We start from the raw sequence: 20,617 nt of genomic DNA on the forward strand, positions 1-20,617 counted from the left end.
AACTTCGTGCCTTCTACTCTGTGCCCTTTGTTTTTCTTGCTTTATGACTGTGTTAGACTTTGAGTCCAGTGTTCAAGGGAAGAGTGTGGGTAGGTAGCCTGGCCGTATTCCTTGGCTGGTAGGAATGCTTTCACGACATTTAAGTATGTTGTCTGTGCATTGTCTTGGAGACGCCCTTTCCCTTTCGCAAGTAGCCATTTAGCTTTTCACTCTCGGAGGTTTTCTGCCCGTGGTCCTGCGCGCTCTGAATGTCAGTCAGATGCCCTCCCGTCCTGCCTGGAAGTCGGTCCTGCTTCCTGCTTCTGCCTACGGTCGCTCTTGATGCAGATTGATTTTTCAAATGTTAAACCCATCCTGTGTTTGTTGGATAAATTCCATTTGGAATGTATTATCCTTTTCCTATGTTGCTGGCTTTGGTTTGTCAATATTTTGTGAAGGATGTCTCTACACTTCTGTGCATGAGGGCTGTTGATTTGTAGGATGGGTGTGTGAAGGAGTGCACGTGTGAGCGTGATCAGTGTTGCCTAGTTTTGGTGTCAGGGTCACACTGACCTCAGGAAAAAAGGCTGGGAAATTGTACCTTTTGTGTTTTTCTTTTTTTCTGAGTTTGTATAAGACCTAGCATTTCCTTTAATTTTTTCAATTTTGTAATTGCTTTTTTTTTTTAAAAGATTTATTTATTTATTCATACAGAACTGGGGTACAGGCCAGAGATACAGAGGTTGAAGATTCACCAGAGACAGAGTAGGGAGTAGAACAGGCAGATCGATGAAGTACACTGCTGAGGGGAGCAGCGGGTGGGTCAGGAGAGGTCTGCCACACCATGTGGTCACCTCGGGGGCAGGCGGGAATCGAACTCATGCGGAAGTGGCTTTAGCTTCTCAGTGCAGGGCTTTAACCCGCTGTGCCACCAGGGAGGGCCCTGTAATTGCTTTTTAACCTAGGTCTTTAAAAATTATGTTTTAAGTTACTTACCTACATATGTAAAAAATACGCACTACTAAAGGCACTGTCTTTCTAGGGTCAGTTTTGCTGTATTGCACCTCAAGGTACCTGTTGTCATTTCAGTTGTCAGATTTGTTTGAAGGTTTGCAGAATGACCCTTCGTCTTCGAAGCTTCTGTGGGATGTGCAGGGCCCCCTCACTCCTGCTGTTGGAAACGAGCGCCCTGCGCGCATCTGTGTCGCCTGGACAGTTAGTGCCTTCATGTTCTTCTCAGAAAAGCCAGCTTTCATTTCACTGATTTTCCTCTGTGGTTTGTACCTTTAATTTATTTCTACTTACTTCGGTGTCATTTGCCGTTTTTTTCAAAAAAGCTGTTTTTCTGAAGTCTGGCTAAAGCCCTAACTTTCCTCTCCATGTGGCCTGGTTGTGGCCGCAGGCGAGGCCTTTGTTTTCACCCTTTCAGCTCAGAAGCTTTCAGACTTCACCTGTGTTTTCACATTTCTCGCATAGGTCATTTGGAAGTTTGCTGTTTCATTTCCCAATTTTGAGGCTTTCCCAGGTTTTTTCTATTACTGAGTTCTAGTTTTATCCTGTTGTGATCAGAGAGCTCAAATACAGATTATACTTTCGTATTTGTGTCATACGGGGTGTGGTTGCAGAGCTTTTAAATTTGAGATTTGTTTAGAAGCCATCTTGCTTCTCCTCATGTCCATGCGAGCACTGTGGTGGCCGGTGCGGGCAGCTCTCAGTGTGGCTTAGGCTGCGCTGGTGCCGGCAGTGCTGAGGGCTGCTATTTTCTCACTAACATTTTGATTAAGGAGAACGGATTGTTAAAGTCTCCAGCTGTAATTGTGGATTCGTCTGCCTTTTTAGTTCTGATTTGTTCGTGCACTTTGAAACTGTTATTTGTGCATCCTTACTCAGGGTTACTGTTATGTCTTCTCGATTGACTCTGTTCTGGTTTGAAACGTCTGTTTATTTGGCCTCCCTGGCCCAGGGGAGGCGCAGGGACAAAACTCACAGCGCGGTCACGCTGTCCCAGCCATGACTGCGTGAGTTGGACCCACGGCCAGGGAGTGGCCCCCAGGGCGCCGCAGACCTCCCCTGACTCGTCCGTGACTCCCCTCAGCAGTGTGTTTCAGTGGATCCGCCTGTTCTGCTCCCCGCTCTGTCTCTGGGGAGTCCTCTCGCCTTCCCACCCCCTGCGCCTCAGTTCTGGTATGCATTAAAAAAAAGTCTTTGTCACTGGTGGTATCAGACTTTTTTTGAAGTTGCCTGAGGTTAATATCGCCTCTCCAACTTTCTTACGACTGTTTGAGTGGCATTCCATTTCCCCCCTTAGACTTTCACCAGTGAGATGCTGTTTGTTTGCAGGGTATTTCTGGCAAACCCTACTTTCTTACCTTCTTTTGCATTGAAGTGTGTTTCATAATCCCTGTGGTTTTAGCTGTACATCTAACTTTTTGTTATTGTTGTTTCCTAGTATTTGCTCCAAGGTTCCCAGTATGTTACCCAGAGTTACCACGTCTACTTTCTCGCGACTCTACATTTCTGATATACCCGGGCCTGGCAGTGCCGCCCTCCTGCCCCCCTCAGCCATTTCACTGTCAGAGTCAGCTTTGACTTCTGCATGTGCTCAGCCTCCCCGCGCATTTAAATTATCTTTATTTTTTAACGATTTATTTATTTATGCACACAGAACTGGGGTACAGGACAGGTGCAGGGGCGGTGAGAGGCTTCACCAGAGACAGAGTGGGGAGCAGAACAGGCCGACTGGCAAGGTACACCGCTGAGGGGAGCAGCGGGAGGGCCAGGAGAGGTCTGCTGCCATGTGGGTCACCTCTGGGCTGGGGATCAAACTCGTGCTGAAGTGGCTTTAGCTTCTTAGTGCTGTGCTTTACCTGCTGCGCCACCAGGGAGGATCTAAATTATCTTTAAATTAAAAAAAATTAAAATAACTTAGATTCACCAACATATTTATCTTTTCTAGCATTCTTTTCAGCGTAGACCCAGGTTCCCAATCTTGTTTTGTTTCACTGCCACATAGCGCGCTTTTGAAAGCATCTCTGATGTTGTATAAGTGTACTGTTGACCCCGGTTCAGTTTTTCGAGAAGATCTTTATTTTGTATTCATTTTTGAAAGTTTTTATTGTTTGTAGATTATAGGCTGACATTTGCATCCCACAAGCAGTGTAAAGATACTGTTACACTGGGGATTTTTTTTGGCTTGCTGAAGTTATTCTTACTCTTGATTAATCTCGGGCAGTATCTCACTTTGTATTCTGGCTATTTGTAGATTTCCCCCCTTTTTCATGGTTTTCCCCAATATGATTGTAAAATGCTTTTCGTGTTTGTGCAATACCGAGTTTCTTGGATTTCTGAGTTTGTAATTTTCATTAGACTTGGAACATTTTCCATCAGTATTTTTTCAGATCAGATAAATTTGGCATTTTTTTTTGTCCTTCATCTTTATCCATTTCTCTTCACGTGCCTGATTGCCTTCTTGCTGTCATTTCATTCCAGTTCTGTGAAATTTTTATCTAGAAATATTTTTATGTCTTGAATCTTCTTTTTGTGTGTTTCTTTTCTCTCCTTACTATGACCGTGAATTCCTTTAAGTTCTTGAATAAAGTCGTAGGACTTGTTTTCTTGTTCTTTCTTCTCCTGGGCCACACTCTCCTGCTTCATGTGCTGGGGATTTTGATTGGGTACTGTGAATTTTACATGACCGAGGTTGTGGATTTCGTGATCTGTCTTTAAAGGGTGTTGAACTTTAGCCTCGTCATTGAGCGACTTTGGATTCATTTTGATTTTTTCAGTCCTATCTTTAAACTTTGTTGGGTGGCTGTAGGGTGGCTTTATGCTGGGATAAACTGTCAGCGGGGGGAGTCTGTCCCCAGCACTGCTGGGGGCACGGCCTGTGCCTCTGTCGGCCTCCTGTGTGTGTTGCAGGATGCAGCACATGCACAGGCTGTAAGGGCTGTAAGAGCTGTTAGATTCCTTGCTCTGTGCCTTTCCCAGCCACCCCCCCACGACCCCCCAGGCCACAGCACGGCTCTGCAAAGATGCTGGTCAGTCCTCTGCCAGCGTCATTAAAAATTTTAATGAAATGCACGTTGAGCAGCCGTGATATCCTAGTGCTGGAGTCCTGTCTTCAGTAGGGTGGTGGGGTGTCTTCCTTGTGGTGCTTACACCGTCTGAGGGGAGACAGCTAGTTAGTTACCCAGGAGCCAGTGTCCCTGCGGATCATCAGGGAACCTGGTGGAATGTGAGGACGAAGGTGATTCTGGACATCCAGAAACAGTTTTCTGAAGACCACGAAGCAGGAAATGGGGGACATTCCATTTTAGACGACAGCAATTTCAGCATGTGCTAGAGAATCATCTAGAATGTAATCAGTGTTGGGCAATTCCTGACTCATGCACGAGGTCTCGCTGGCTCCAGACAGCTTGGGCACCGTGTGAGCAATGCTGGCTGCTGCTTGGCAGGCCGAGGTGGAGCCTGGTGCCCTCACTTGAATGTGCGGAGACCCAGGAGGCCCCCTGAAGACTTAAAGATTTGGAGAGTCTGGCGCGTAAGCGCCCCTGTAGGGTGCGTGCATGCAGGTGTGGACCTTGCGGCCAGCACTGTGCAGAAGGGCCCTGCACCAGTGGGGACTGAGTGTTGGCACACCAAAGAAGATGCCTGTTTGTTTTTAATTAAAAAATTGTTTTAAAGTAGAGCACACTGATAGGTTTGCAAAGGCACCAGGGTGTCTGTGATGGGAGAGATGTCTTCGGCACTTTTTACTGTTTAAAGTTTTCCCTCTGGCAAATGTTAGCTATTCAGGGGGTGAGCTAATTAGAAGGGAAGTTCCTTGGCGAAGATGATTCACAGTGATTAGCTGTATTTCAGAACGCAAGTTTGGGGTTAACTCAGGAGACTTCCTGAATATTAGAGCTATTTACACTAGCTTGTTTCATGCAATTTAAAAAGCCCACGTTATTTGTGGGGTGGCATTTCGGGCCTTAATGAAATGGGGTCCAAACAAAACCCAGTTCAGATCCCAAGGGAGTCGGCTGTTGGCTGAGCAAGTTATGGCGACCCCTTGCCTCAGTTTCCCTGTGATAGTTGAAGGGCAAAATAAATGCGCTTAGTATCTGCCGAAAGAGTGAAGGGAGTCCTCGGGAGACTGCGCCTGCCGAGGGCGGGGGGCCTCCCGCCGGGTGCCTCCCGCCGGGTGCCGCCCCCGGCTCTGCGCCCCTCCTTTCTTTGATTCAGCCAGCGGTGGTGGAAGCCCTGCTGCGCGGGGTGCTGCGCGGGGTGCTGCGCGGGGTGCTGCGCGGGGTGCTGCGCGGGGTGCTGCGCGGGGTGCTGCGGCTTCTGTCCGCTCCGTGGGTTTCTGACCCGCTGGTCAGTCAGGTGCAGCCCGCAAGTACAACTGCCGTTCTGGGTCCCCCAGTGGCGCCACGGTCTAGGGCGCCGCACTGCGAGCCGAGCCCGTCTCAGCTGCCGTCTGCCTGGGCCTCGTGGGCTGGCCCATCTGGCCGTCAGGAGCGCTTCCGAGGCGGTGCTGAGCGGGGAGCTGCTGCAGGGGCTCGTTGTCGGAGGGGAGGGACGGAACTGCGTGGACTTGGAGTCCCATAGTCAGAGGGAGCAGGGGCACGCTGTCTTTTTGGGAGTAGCTGGGGAGGAGGGCCTCAGAACCCTGAGATGCAGTCAGAGTAGTGCAAGGCCCTGCAGGCCACGCGTGGGGCCCTTTTCCTTCTGTGGGACTGGCACTGTTGTTTCCTGGGGGAGGGGCGAGATGGTTAGATGAGCATTTTGAAATGACGGTCTGCTTGCAGTGTGGAAAACGAATTGGAAAGGAGCAGGGGCCCCGGGGTGGGGGTGGGGATCATGTGGGTGACCCGGTTAGAAGGCTGCAGTGCCCAGCAGCAGATTTTGGTAGCTTGGACCAAGTGGTGGTGATAGAGGTGTTAGAGGGCCCGCTGCTTCTGTGGCTGTTGGGCCAGAAGGCGCAGGACTTGCTAGCGAGGGCGCTGTGGAGCGTGGTGGAGAAGGAGCTTTGGGTTCTAGGTTGCATCCTCGGGGGGAGACTGCGCTGGCCACTCTGGCGGAGGCCCTGCAGCGGAGGTCATGACTCGCTGTGCGCCTTGTCAGGTCCATGGGGCGAGGCAGAGAGACGTAGAACTCTGGAGATCTGAATGCACGAGCTGCTTGATGCCGGGAGGACGGGCAGGAGGTGGGGTGGGCAGGGTCCCTGCTCAGACCCCTGAGACTCCCGTCTGTTCCCTGCCTGCTGACCTTGTCCCAGAGGCTCTCGAGCTGGGGCACGGCGATGTTCTGCCCGCAGAGTCCTTGCCGTCATGCTCTTGCCAGCGCCGAGCTGGTCGGTGGTGCGAGGAAATCTTCGGGCACCCTCTGGGGACCGGACACTTTTCTCTGCCACCTGGCACTTGTGGTTGGAACTGGCTAGCGGAAGCGCGGAGGCTGGTCCTGGACTCACAGATTAGCTGCACGGTCTGGATATTATCTGCAGATAATTGGAAATTGACTTGAATGTCAGTGCACTAACTATAACTCTCCCAGTACTTGTTTTATTCTTCTGGAGGTTTGTAAATTTCCTCAGTGCCTGCAGTCTGTCTCTCCTCCAAGTTTTGGCTAGATAACCCAGGATTGAGGGCCAGTGTGGGGGGAGAGGAGGTTGAGGTCGGGGAGCAGAGCTTGGGGTATGGGGGCCCTGCTGCCTGTCTTCTGTCACCTCCTGAAAGGGTTTAAGCCGGGGTTTCTCGCTGCTGTGCACTGGTCACCGTGGTGACTGTGACTGTGTCAACCATCCCTTCCTGGCCCCAAAGAGGTGCCTGGAGAAGCCCAAGTGTGGGTGTGGGGCGCCCCCTTGTGGCTGGATTTTTTTCTCCACTCTGGCTCTGCTCTTCCCTTGCTGGGGAGAAGGCAGAGAGGAAGTATCTCCCTCACTTTGTCACCCCTGGCCTGGCCTCTGGGCCTGGCCTCTAGGCCCGGCCACCTGCGGTGCTGGTCTTTGTGATGGTCAGTAGCCTCTGCCGCTGGGCTGCTGAAGTTGGGCCTGCCTGAGTGAACTGCCTTTCTGAGGTGTCTGACCGGAACCCAGAGTCTCCTCCTGTCCACTGCTAAGCTCGGTCTTGGCTGCTGCTTCCACGTTGCCCACCTTGAGGGGTGTTTGTGGGTGGTGCCCGGGAGGCGCTTGGCGTGTGCTGTCCAGTGGGTGGCGCTGTGATCTTACTTTTGCTTCTGTTTTTCCTGCAGCCAGGCTCTGCTCCAGGAAGTGAAAATGCGGTGCCTCGAGAGCCGCTGGTAAGTACCCAAGATCTATGGTAGATTTTCGAGTAATCGAAATGCCCTGTGAGTGGAAGAAAGCCCGGGGCCCTGCAGCTGCACAGCAGTTGTGTCCCTTTAAAAGTAGCGCTGTGCGGAGCCTGAGCTCACGTGACTTTGGCTGCTTGTCTAGCATGTGGAGGGTTAGTGAGCTCTGCTGAGTAAAGCCTGGTCTTTTCTGGAACTGAAAGCATCCACCCCACTTTGGTGTTGATTAATAGTCATTAGTCAGAGGCCTGAAACCTTTGCAGGCTGAGCTGGAGGAGGAGGTTGCTGGGCCTGACCGACTGGCTTTCCTGCTGTGGCTCTCGGCCCCTGGGGGGGCGCCTCGGCCCCTGGGGGGGTGCCTCCGTGGCCTTTGAAGAGCAGGGGTGGAGGAGGGCTTCTGTTTTTGCCTGGTCCATAATGAGGTTTGGCTTGGGCCACCAGTAGCACCCGCTGGTCCTGTGGGTGGGAAGAGGCCAGCGTGGACCCGGGTTTCTGCTCTGAGGGAAGAGCTGGCCGCCCGCCCTGTCTCCTGGGTTGTATTTTGGCGCCTGCTGAAGCGTTGTTGGCTGGTCGAAGGACCTGTCTGTGCACATCAGAAACAATTCGTGGAGCGACCAGCTTTCTTCTGAACTTCCAGGCTCACTCTTCTTTGGGGCCCACAGCAGGCCAAGGGGTGCACCGCTGGATTTTGGTTTCAGGGGGCCTGTTGTTTCACCTGTGTGCCTCCCTTTCCTCCTAGAAGTGATGGGAGTGGGGGAGGTGATGTGGGAGCCTCAGCTGGCCTGAGCAAGCTCAGAGTGTAGCCTCCCAAGGCAGAGGGTGGCTGGATTGGGCTGAGCTGTAGAAAAATGGGGCGTCACCAGCCTGCCCGGTGTGTTTCGGGGCTGTGCTGTTATTCACTCCCCTGCCGGGACCAGATACTGCTCACTCCCATGTCTCCCCAGGGTTTCTCCTTAAGGCCACGGTGATGTGAGCACAGGAGGTGTTGCCACTCCAGTGTTTTCTGGGGAGCACCCCGGGCTCCCCAGGCTGGGGTTGCCACTGGTTTGGACTGAAGCCTTTTATTTGCTCAGTCTCTTTTTATTTAAACTCAGCTACGCATTCCAAGACCGCTCCCAGGTCTTGGTCTGTTAACCCTCAGGGGTCCCCCAGCCGTGAGCCTGGTGGTTGCACCTGCTGGTTTCTGGATGTCCAGAGCCCTGCAGACCCCTTGCTGCTGTTTCTGGACACTGCTCCTTCCCTGCTGCCCCGAGCATCTGCTAGTTGGTGGGCTGTGTTTTTATTTCTTTCTTTTCTGGGAGGCCCTGAGCAGTCTTCAGACCCAGTAGCCCAGAGTTCAGACTCGTTCTCTCCAGGCCAACTCTACAATTACCTTATATTTAATTAATATTTTTTCTCCTCTTTACGTACTTGCTGCATAATTGCTCAGAGGAAAGAAAACACACAGCAGCAATTTATATATATATAAAAAAACAATAATTAAAAAAAAACCCCGAAATAAACTCCCATCTCATTTGGGCTGATCCTGTGAGTTGGGTAATTAGGGCCCTATTAAAAGGTAGACCCTCTCTCCTTCCCTTCTTTTTTTTATTAATTTTTTTATATTAAACTCCCACAGTCTCTCAGTCATGGCCTTATTGCTTCTGGCCAGCTCTTTGCAGCAGTCTGATTAAATGAGGGCACCAGCCGAGTCCCGTGGACTTGCGTGAGCTTCTTTGGCCTTTTGGGAGTGGCAGAGGGAGGGTGCCGGACACAGAAGCCTGCTGCGGGCTGCGAGGGCTAGAGCAGGATGAATGTTGTGCAGGGGCGTCAGGCTGAGCGAGTCACGAGGTGCTGCAGACGCCAGACGACCCCCCCGCCCCCGCCAGGGAAGCCCCACAGCGCTCAGCCTGAGTCACCTTCCACAGGGGTGCTTCTCAGGCGGGTGGCCGGCTTCTCGGGAGAAACACATGGTACAAGAAGAAAACTAAGCTGCTTCCTCAAGTGATTCTTGAGAACTGATCCCTAATTGACATCTTTAACTCGGGGAAGGAAAGGCATTTGTACCCGGGAACACAAGCTCAGGCACCTCAGCAGAACCCCCGGCCCAGCAAGAGTCTGACTCAGAGAAGGCCAGTTCTGTGGGGGGACCGTGGGGAGGGCTTCGTGATGGCTTATGTGGAACTTGAAGCCGGGTCTTGGGGACCAGAGATCCCTGTGTTGGGGGCCACCCTGTCAAATTTGGTTTTGTTTTGAACCGAGTAGGTATTTTCCATAAAATTCCTTAACGAAAGCTGCCTGTTTCTCCAGCGAGAGGGCTAAGCGTGGCTGCTGAAGGCAAAGCTTATTGTCTCCAGAACTGGATGACCATGTTGGCGTAATTTTTCCCTTCATTAAAAAGCAAATTAGGCCAGAAGAGGCTGGGTAGTTCGGTGCAAGTGACATCGACAGGTGACTGGATTTGGGGTCTGCTTTCTTGTTTTGCTTTATTGTCTGGGAAGGAGGGCCTGGTTTTCATTTCTGTTGCTGTACCTTATAAAGGCTGTGACTCTGGCAAGAGATAGTGTGGAAATCTCTGAACCACGCGCTGTCACGAGTCGCCTCTCTTCTCTCTTGCACCCAAGCAGTGACTGTGCTGTCTCTCTTGCCCCGTCACCCTCCTCCCCTTCCAAAACACCAGCCCAGCAGCCCTGACCATCAGTGGGCCAGTTGCTCTGACTGTCATAGGCCCCCAGGGCAGGAGAGGGGTGAGGAGGCTGCTCTTGGTCAGTTCTGTAAACTCCCAGTTGCTGTTCTGATTGTTGTTGACAAAACTCTGCTGGAGGAAACGGCTGGTCACCTCTCCTTTCTGCTGCTTCACTGAGCTTTGTCTCCTAGGGCAGCCCTCCGGAGTCCCGACCCGTTCAGAACCTTCTCTGGATTTCCGCAGACCCACTTTTCTCGGCACCTGTGTGGCCTGAGCAGGCGCCCGAGGTCCTGTGTGGGTCCTGCCTCGTCTCTGGGCCTCTGAGGATGGGTAGACAATTGTCTTCGGGGGGCGACGTGGCTCGTGTCTTGCTGGCTGCCAAAGCGGGCTCAGTAGCCTTCTGAGGGTGCCCTGTCCCGTGACTCTCGGTGGCTGGAAGGGGCCCCAGCGAGCAAACGCAACGTTTTCTTTCACTATTGAAGAAGTGAAATTTAGAACTGGGTCGAGGGAAATTCTTTGGTCTGATCAAGTCCTAAAAATTACTTCTCTGGGTGGACCTCATTCCTTCTCTTCTTTTCTTGACTTGAAGTGAAGGTAGTGATGGTCGTTCACCTGCGTCACGTTCACCTGCGTCACGTTCACCTGCGTCACGTCGGCATGGCCAGCTCCTCAGTGGCTGGCTGGACCGTCGCTCGCCCACTGGATGCAGCTCGGATTCCTGCCCTTGCTCTTCGGCACCAGCTGCTCTCTGGAGGGCGAGTCTTTGGCCATTCTCTTCTCTGTGTAGGGAGAGGTTTTGCTTGTTTTGTTTGAACTTTTCCTCCCATATCTCTCCACCAGGACAATCCCAAACTGTAACACATGTGTCTTTAGAAACGATCCTATACAGTCCACCTTATTTTTGCCCAGGTGACGTTTCCTAGCATGCCGCATCCTTAGAGGTAGGGCACTGTGCTTGCAGGCATAGGGTGTGGCCTGCGGTTTTGCCCTCCCAGCAGAGGGATGGGCTTCCCACCCAGCCAAAGCCTCGCTTTCCCTGGTTTTAGTACCTGGTGGACTGACGTCTGAAAGTGCTACGTGCACTAAGATGTTTAGAAAACATGGCCGCACTCCAGGAGGTGAGGTGCGGCACGTTAGAGCCCGCTCATTGCCACGCTCACGGTGCCTTGGTGCACGTCACACGCCATTGGCTGTGTAGAGAGAGCAAAGTCCACGTGGGGCGTGGCACCTGCCCCCTTCTGCAGGATGCGGGGCTCACCCTGTGGCTAAGATGGCACCTTGCCCAGGGGCTTCTGCATCACGTGTTTGACCTCAGTCCTTCCGGGGCCACTGGCCTTGCACTTGGGGCACGGAAGATGCCCCCTTTGGCTTTAAGCCAGTAGCCGGCGCTTGGCCACCAGAAGGTCATTAATGTGCAGCGACGAGTCGGGAGCCGCTTGGGGCCGCTGTGCTGGCTGCCTGCCTCCTGGATCCCCTCGCCTGCGCTGCCCGTCTGCGTCCCTGCGGCTCCGTATGGTGGTGCTGCCCCTGCCGGGGGCTCGCCGTGGACGGGGCTCTCATGGTTTTGCTCAGAGGAACACTTCCGAAGGGACATTGACAGGCGCAGCTCGCTGCACACACTCCCGCACGTGTGTCTAGGCTGTGCCTCTGCAGAGCGTGCAACATGCGCCCGCCTTTAGCATCCAAGGCACTTGGCAGGTGACTGGAATCGCCTTTCATGTGTGCATGAGAGAGCACGTGGGGCAGGTAACCGGCCACGGAGCAATTTGAAGAAATTGTCATTTTTCTAGGAAAAATAAATCAGCATGCTAGCTCTCACTTTCAGGCACTGAGCTCTGTGATCTCGCCGTGGCAGGTGCGCCGTCTGCAGCGGGAGCTGTCGTTCCACCACCCCCGCGGGGGCGCCTGTGCGGGGTGCAGATGAGTTGGGGTGACATGCTAGGGACTGGCCTAAATCTGCTGTTGACTTCTTTGTGAAAGTGAATTCTCTGCAGATTTTGGCCTTTAAACTGTCCTGGCAGTGTGATTTGGGGTACCGCTCAACAATTGCTGCTGAGAAACGGGGACTGGAATCAAGTGTCCGTCTTTGTGGGCGGTTCTGACGGTGACATTGCCTGTGACCCAAGCGTGGGCCTCCCCTCCTCCCACCCCCTCACCTCAGCACTGGAGAACCCTTGGTAAAGAGCCTTTGCTCTTTTGACATGGCCTTTCCTGGTGGGGAGGGTGCTGAGACCCCGCCTGTCTGCAGATGGGAGGCTGCACTGGACGGGCCTGAGCAGGGCCTTCTGTCTCCGGGTGGCTTCGCTGTAATCTCTCGGCCACTTACTGATTTTGAAATTACTGCCGCTTCCTACTTGGCCCTTCCTGTTAGGGACGCAGAGGTTGATTGAATAGGCGGGGCGGTGCCCTTTAAGTTCTTTCCTCTTTCAGGTGAATGAAGAGGTGGTTTTCAGTCTTAAGGTATCCTTTTACAAATAATTATTAGATGGATCGAAACTCTGAGGAGTGATAATTAGAGAAATGGAATTCGAAGTAGTCACTCAGCTTTGTTTACGCTCTGGGTCCTGCCTTTCCCAGCAAGGCGCCGCTCTTGCCGCCCTCCCTGGGGTCTGACGCTGCTGGACCCGTCGGGCCGCGCGCTGGCTTTGCAGCCCGGAACGGAGGACCCCAGCACGTGTTCACACAGGGCGGGGGTGTCGGGCTAAGCGGGTCCCGGCATCGTCCCTCCAGGAGAAGGGGCACTCGCCCCCCGGCATGCCAGGAGGTGCTGCCCAACCACTCGGCTCGGCTCTCCCCGGCCGGGGCTTCGAAAGGCTTTTCTTTGATCTTTATCTCATTTGAGGGAATTTTCACTTTAAAGTGTCTTTTGAAGTGTGACCTAAAGGAGCCGAGATCCGTGCGGCCCACTCGGACGTCCCCTCCGGTGCCCAGCGTGGGAACCACCCCCGGCCAGCCGTCGAGCGTTGGGCAGCGCGGGGCTTGCACGTGCCGGACCACGTCAGCCCACCGTGCATCAGCCCGTGGTCAGACAGGCCGGCCAGTGTGGAAAACGGCCTCGCCGCCCATCCCGCTCCCGAGCTGCGAGAAGCCGCAGGAAGATAAAGTGGAGCGTCGGGGAGGACGCCCTCGCCGCCCTTCCTTCTCCCTCCCAGCTCCCTTTCTTTTATGGTTTGTAGTTATAACCAAGATTTATGCCTGTTGCTCCACAAATCTTCTCTCTGCCATTACGAGTTTGTCGGAACAGTCTAGAGATGGGGCCGACATTGAGTGATTCCTGAGGTAAATCTGCCCGGGGCGCTCCCTGACTCAGGGAGTCAGGGAGGAGCCAGCTCGTTGCCCCCAGTGGATGGGGGCGCGATAAATTGCCCATGGACAAGAAGACAGGCTGCCACCTTGCCACCTCCTGCCTCAGCCCTGGCGGCCCGGCTGGCGCTTCTTGAGCCTGCGGGGTGGCGCTCAGCAGTCCGCCCAGGGGCCTCCTCTCGGCGTCCCTTGCCTTCTGCGGTCAGGGCACGAGGACCTTAGGGGTGGGGCCTGCAGAGCTGCGCAGAGCCAGGCACGTGCTCATTAGTGCCTAAGCGGTTTTGTTGCTCCACAGTTGACTGCAAATGGGCTTTGGTGGAGAAGGGACGTGGGCAGTCCCCGAACGTCTCCCCTCCCGCGTTCCCCTTCTGTCCTGTGGGCACATGGGGGACCTTTTCAGGTCTCTCGTGAAATGCGGTGGCAGTAAACACATGTTTTTCTAAAGTGTCCACAGCTGGTACTGACGCTCCCAGGTGCCTTGGAACCTGCTCGCTGAGGGCGCCAGCCGGGTTACGGCCCTCTGGCCGGTCCTGGCCACACCCATCTGCAGGTCAGGGACTGGCCAGCGTGCCGGGTGTGCAGGTGGACCTGCTTTCACAGCGGTACTCTTCATCCAGTGTGCCGTAGACAGGTGAGACCGCAAGCGCGGCAGAGGGACCCACGACCGATGGATCGTCAGTAACGCTGTGGAAAGGAAGCCCCAGGGCTGAGGCGGGTGGGAGGCGACAGCTGGCCTTGGGGACCACGGCAGCCTGGGGATATCTGTACTTCAGTTGCTCCTGGAGTTCTCTCTTGGCCGTGGACATTGCGAAGGGTGTGTGATGGGTGGGGGTCCCCCGAGATGCCTGGGAACCTCAGTCTGTGGGCCCACACTCGAAGGAAAAGCTCTGCATCAGAAGATGAGCCAATACTGCACGTTCATAGGTTCTCAGCTAATGCAGAACGTTAGGGTATGGCGAGTAGGCTGCGGTCTCCTCCCCTCTGCGCCCGGTTTTCGGTTCCCTGACCAGTGACTCGCTCGGCTCACGAGGGCTGCGAGGGCTTCCCGCCTGCCACCTGGCCCAGGCTGGTCTACCTTTGTGCCCTTGGCGACACCCAGCTGCCTGGTGAGCGACTCTGCCCTCCATTTTCAGCTGCGGAGACAAGCCAGGGCAGTCGGGCCCCACGGCTGGGGTGCGGACCCTCGAGTCCGGCTCGCCTGGCCTGGCCTGAGCGGGTGGCAGCGTGCCCACCCCGAGGGCCGAGCGCCCCCCGCTGCCGGTGACTGTGCTTCCTCCCTGGAACTGCTGCCTGTGTGCTCCCACTTGGAGGCTTTTGTGCGCCTCTTAGCTGTTGAAAAGGCGCCTATTAACGTATCACAGGTGATGGGGGCCTCGCGCTGGGAGGAGGCGTCTGCACCCATGTACCTCACTAATGACAGGTTACTGGATGAGGCGAGATAATAGGATGTTTTCATCTTCTGTCGGTAGAGCAAGGCGCTGCATCTCCGGCAGCTTCTAGGGGGCAGCAGCGGCCCGTTGTTCCGTGCTGGCAGAGGGACGGCGCCACAACTGAGCAGTTTGCTTTGACGCTCGCCCCTAAAGTGGTGCAGGTCTTCCGGGAGTCACCGAATCCACACAAGAAATGACAGTAGCCGGCGCTTCCATCTCTCCTTTCTCTGCCCCTCAGGTGAAGCCTTTATCCGCGTCCCCATCAGCAGCCACAAAGCCAGGGAAGGCAGCAGAGTGCGCCGGCTTTGAAGATAACAGAATAGAGGTGGTGTCTTTGAGAGCAAAATCTTTCTGTCAGATCTGACCTGTCGCCATCGAGAGCCGCTCTGCCGATGATCGGGCGCACTGCCTCTTTCCCCACAGGCACCTGCTGTCGCCCCCCGGGACCCTCGTCCTGCCAGCACTTCCTCCGCCTACCCGCCCACCCCCAGCCAACTTCCAGGGCCTTCTCTTCAGTCCCGAATGACTCCTAAGCACAGGGAGGGGAGACTTTGGATTGTTCATGTTTTTGGACTTTGGGGCCCAAGACCGACCCTGGGCGGCCCGTGTCTCGTCGCCAGGAGTGCCTCGCTCTCGCCCTCGCCAGCACCCGCTGTGCGAGGCCAGGGCTCTGGTCTCCTCCAGATGCGCGGCTGAGGCGGTGGCCTAGGAGTAGAGTAGGCCTGGTGGCGGCAGGAGACGGGTGCTTGCAGGACACCCCTGTAAGTACCCTGGTGCCACACGGCGGCCTATATGGCGTGTCTTTAGCTGGAATGCGGGGTCCCGACTCCACGTGAGGTCTGGGCGCCGGCGGCCCCCCTCACTCGCGCAGCCGGGGGGCGGGTGTCTGCGTTCGGCCCTGAGTGGCTCTCCTCAAAGTCGAGGCCCCTCTTCACCTCTCCTCTCTAACTCTGCCTCTCTGAAAAAAGGGCAGTGAATAGAACCTGCTAGTGAGCAGAGGAAATAACCAGAAGCAGTGGCAAATCGTTTGACAGTGAAGTAGTTTGTAACTCCTGCTTATCAAATAATTACCATTATCGTTATTTTTATTGGATTTTTGAAGAATTCAGCTTGGTCTTCCATTTGTAAAATATTTGAATTCTTCTCTTATAAATGTATAGGAATAACTTTCTTCCACTGAGATCCAGGTCTGCCCCCCTCCTCGGCCCTCCTCTCCCCGGCCTCTCTCCCCTCTTCCTGCTTCTCTTCCATTACCTCATCAGGTGGGGGTATCCCCTCCTGACCAGCCTGGCGGAGCTAATACTGGCTGAGGGATGCTGCGGTGTTTGTTTTTGCAGTTCCTGGATTTGGTTTAATGTACAATTGATTTTTTTAATGTATTTAATCATTTTTTTCTTACCTCATAAGGATTAACCTGCACAAACCTCATTTTATCCTAAGTGTGGCTTTGGGAGGAAGGGAGAAGAAAATTGAGTTTCTCTAGCTTATTTTATTCTTTCACTTTTTATTTTCCGAATGGCTTTTCCTGCCGAAGCAGCTCAGTAAAATACAATGTCTTTTAGTGGCCATTACTTACTCATTACTAACTGGTCTCTCCTGCTTCCCTTTGTCTGTGAACTAAATACAGGGCCTCGAGGTAATTGGTAGCTCTATCACAGCCTCGCCAATTACAGGCCAACCGGGAGGCAGCGGGGTGTGTGGGTGGCCACTGCCCGCCCGACGCGCGGGTACCCTCTGCCGCGGCCTCCGCCGTCGGGCCGGAGGGGCCTTTCCGAATTCTGAATCTTGGTGCCAGCGCCCCGAAGAGCCCCCTCATCTCCGCGTGGCCTGGCCCCGTGCCGTCGTGGCTGAGCTCACGCTGCCTGGCCGCACGGCGCGGTGCGTGGTGGTGTCAAGAGGGCTTGTTTGCGCATTTCTCTCCGCTGTGCTGGTGCCTGGAACGGGCAAGTGGCAGGTGGCAGATAAGGTTTTCTTGAAACTAGTGGCTTTTCTGTGCAGTTTGTCTGCTTTAGCCCAAGCAGAGGTAAGTCTTTGGGGGTGCCCACTCTGGTCCCCCTGGGCGTGTCTGTCTGATTGGCACCCAGCTTACCTGCTTTGCCGTGCACCAGAGCGGAAACCGCCCCTCGCTGCTAGGTCTCTGGGCTGTTGCCGAGGGCTGCGGGGTGCTGGGAGGAGCAGCTCTGGCCTGGCGTGGCCAAGTCGGGGTGCATTTCTGCGTGCCCTGGGTGTTTGGTGCCGCGTGCCCCGCTCCGCCCTCTGCGGGGTGGTGCATGTCCTTTGTGCCGCGAGTGCGGGCATGTCCGTAGGCGTGCACGGCTGTGGACGGCCGCGAGCCCCGCAGCCGAGCGCTGGCTTCTCCCGGGGGACTGGGGTCCTGCCTCCCCAGCGCACTGCATGCCCTGATCAGGGTGTCGCGGCCACGTAGGCAACACAAAGTGGGCATTTATGACAGGGGGCGTCCGAAGCAACACACCAGCAGAGCCCTTTATAGCCTTTCCATTATTACGGCTCGGATCTCGCCAGTCTTTACCTGCAGTGGCACGGGGGCCACCGCAACCCCACTTCCACCTCCCCATTCTCGCGCGTCGTCCTGCTCGGTCGCCGCGACAGGCACCGTGAGGGGAGCAGGCAGCAGAGCTGCTTGCAGCTTGTCTAGAAACAGCCCCTTTGACTCAGAAGTTGGAAACCAGATGACTCACCTCTCTGTTTGTTTTATGGCAGCTGTCATTTCATAATGCCCTGGAAGTTCACTTGCCAAAGTGAGGTTTTTGCCTGTCTTAGTCTGCTGCCTCTTCTGGTGTCTCTTGTCTTTCCTCCTTCCCCTCAGTGACCTCCTCTGTCGCCACCCCCTCCTGAGTCTTGCCCCCTCGTGCGCCCTGCGACCCTCACGGCCGTGTGTCTCAGCGCCTTTGCTTAGCGTCGTGCGACTGGACAGTGGGTGCCCCCCAGCCCCTGTCCACACATGTCAGCGCTCCCTGGCCTCAGCACAGAGGCTGAGTGCCACGTCAGAGGGCAGCTGTACCCCAGTTTGGTGGCACTACATTCGCAAAACAGTAGGCCCACCTCAGTCTTCCGCATGTGTCGTCTTGAGTGCGAGGTCGCCCTGGCTGCAGCAGGCCAGAGAGCATCAGGGTTTATTTCTTCTTTGCCTGTTTTTTTTAAAGATTTATTTATTATGCATGCATGAAATGGGGTGTATGTAGGCTAGAGGTGCAAAGGGGGGGGGTGAGAGGACTCCCCAGAGACAGAGCAGGAGCAGAACAGGCAGATCTTCTGAAACCCACTGCTGAGTAGCAGGCAAACAGGAGAGGTCTGCCGTGCCCTGGGGGTCCCTCCCTGGCCGGGATCGAACTGGTTCTGCAGCGACTGCAGGTAGCTTCATAGTGCTGAGACTCAGCCCCCGTGCCCCAAGGGAGGCCTGGAGCACCAGGGTTTCTAGGAAAGCCCTCTGGTGATGGTAGGTGTGGTGTGTGCCGCTTCCTCCTCAGTGTGCTCGCTGCCACGGAGGGGCCTTGATCCCACGAGCCCTCTCCACTCTACCTGCCATCTCAGCGCGGCTCCTGGAGCGAGGACACCTGCGCAGTTCGGCTTAGGCGGGAGGTCAGGGTCTGCATCTCTGAGGATGGGGCTCTCCCTCCAGGCCTGGCGGGGCTTTTTCCTGTAGTTTCTGACTCGGTGGCACTTGACTGAGTCACCTGATTGATGACTTGAGCATCACTGGGTGTTAAACACCTGGCCAGGGAAACAGGGATCCTCTTCGGATTTACTCAGAGGCTGGCAGACAGATTGTGGAATTTTAATGAAGGTGGGGTGAGTCCCTGATGTTCGTCTGCTTGGCGCATAGCAGAGTCCCGGCATCGACTTCAGGGGTGTGGGGTGGAGTTGCACTGGTGTCAGTGGTTTTAGCCCACATTTGTCAAATCCATAAATCCAGCTGAACTAATTTTAGAAGGAGCTAATTATAATGAACAAGAACAATAACTCCAAATGCAAGGAGCCTCCCTTCCTCAAATGCGCCCTGTTGGTTTTTTTCCTTTTTAAAAGGCCTGTTGTTCTCCTTTGTCCCGCGGAGGGAGCCGTCCTCCCAATGCTGTCCCAGTGGAACTTTGCTAGGAGTCTCCGAAGAAGGAGTGCGTTTTCCATCTTGTGAGGGGGAACACGGCCGATCTGTGGTGTCTAGTAGACGATGACGATGAGCTTTACACACGAGTTCTGTGGCGCTCAGCCCCGGGGCTGCAGCTCGGAGCCCACGCACCCGCCGTCCCGGCTGCTGGAGAGGGGCTGGGTAGGAGCGGGCAGGGGCTGGAATCAAGATGCTCTCGTTCCCCGGTGGAGTTGGTGCCCGCCCCCGCGCCGCTGACCGTCTGAACAGCCTGCTGGGGCTTCTGGCCGGAGCTAAACCGCAGCGCGGTCCTGCGGCCTGCGCGTGACCTGGGGCTGGCGCCGCCTGCACGTGCCCCTCACAGGGTCCCTGCCACGGATGGCTTCTTCCTGCCGGGACAGGCTGTTTGCGGACCCGAAGTACCGCCCAGCGTTCATGACCTGCTCATCCCTTGGCGCTCCGCTGAGCTCTCCAGCAGGGTGCCAGTTCTTCCATTTAGCTGACTGTTATATAGCCCTTAAAAGGGAAGGGTTTATTTTAGCTGGCTGCTATATTGATTGCTATAGGGACGTTTCTATTTTCACTGGCTGCTATATTGACTGGGAAAGGGAAAGGGGCCGTATTGCCGGGAGCTGTCATATTGACTGTTACAGAAAAGATCTGTATTTAAGCAGTACCAGTGCACTGGGATCTCCCAGGCAGGATATTAATGCTAATTCATCCGCTCACCCCCTGCTGCGAGTGTTATTTGTTTAAATCTGTAGATTCCCACAGCGCGTTTATATCCTCACTAGAGTGAGCTCCGCTCCCTGTAATTATTTAACATTATATGCTGATATAAATTGTAACAGTTAAAGAATGGTAATGAGTAGCCAAAAAAGAGAAGAAGAAGAAAAAAAAGAAATGAAGGAGTGGGGGGGGGAGAAGAAAAGGAGAAAATATATTGAAAACACGTAATGTGTACACATCACTTACAGACACGTGTGTGTTTACATGTGCACACACACGTGTGTTTATGCATGCGCACGCACACACTCATGACGCTGGAGATGACAGAGTCCGGCTCTCAGACAGCAAGGGTTAGTTCCTGGTGTGCTTCTTCCCACACTAAGGTGATGGCACCATGTTGCTCTGTCCACATGTTGAGCATCCACATGTGCGCATCACACACAGGCACACGTGTGTGCACACATGGTGACGTCGCTGCGGGTCGGACTGCTGAGCCTGCCCTGCAGTGCGGTCTGCACACACATGTGCCACCACACACGCCATCCAGGTGTGCTCCGTGGGGCGGCAGGAAATGTACCTGCCGTGGTCAGCTCTGGATGAGTAGCTGGCACCTAGTTTCCCTCCGGCTTCCTGTTCACTCCGGAGCTCTGGGCTCCCGTCTCTGGGGAGGCCGTGGGCATCGCTCGGTGGGGTTGAGCTTGTAGGCCATTGGGTGTCACTGTCGCTCTACTGGCTGTAGGTGAAGGCGCCCTTTTCTGCAGGGAAGCTGGATTCCCATCAAGAGGTTTTCCTGCCTGCCCGGTTCAAGGTGTTGCCTGTGTGAGATCTTTGTATTTTGTGATCCCCACTTTAGAGCAGTTGTTTTGTTTGCTTGCTTTTGCTATGCTAAGTGCTGGCCTTTTCATCAGTTGAAATTGTGTGTCAGTGTCCACAGCAGCCTGTATGTGCCCCAGAGAGCCTCAGACCAGGCCTCCAGGGAGCAGAGAGCTCCCAGCTTATGGGGCAGCTCTGTAGCATTCTGGAAATCCACTTAACAAGGAGAGAGGATTTGGGCAAGAACTTTGAAAGGAGGAAAAGGAATTAGCCTAAATTTGGCGAGCATCAGCCTGCAGCTGCGGG

The 20,617-nt window shown here is 54.7% G+C and overlaps 1 protein-coding gene across 1 annotated transcript in view; it reads left to right on the top strand.

Annotated features, from left to right (window-relative positions):
* Positions 1–20,617, top strand: part of PEX14 (peroxisomal biogenesis factor 14) — a 105,430-nt gene that overhangs the window by 5,956 nt on the left and 78,857 nt on the right. The window contains exon 3 of the mRNA XM_004678504.2: positions 7,213–7,260. Coding sequence (XP_004678561.1) covers positions 7,213–7,260 — 48 coding nt within the window. The remainder of the gene's footprint in view (positions 1–7,212; positions 7,261–20,617) is intronic.

The sequence above is a fragment of the Condylura cristata genome, unplaced genomic scaffold, assembly GCF_000260355.1.
Source record: "Condylura cristata isolate star-nosed mole 26May11 unplaced genomic scaffold, ConCri1.0 scaffold00008, whole genome shotgun sequence".
Taxonomy (NCBI): Eukaryota; Metazoa; Chordata; class Mammalia; order Eulipotyphla; family Talpidae; genus Condylura; species Condylura cristata.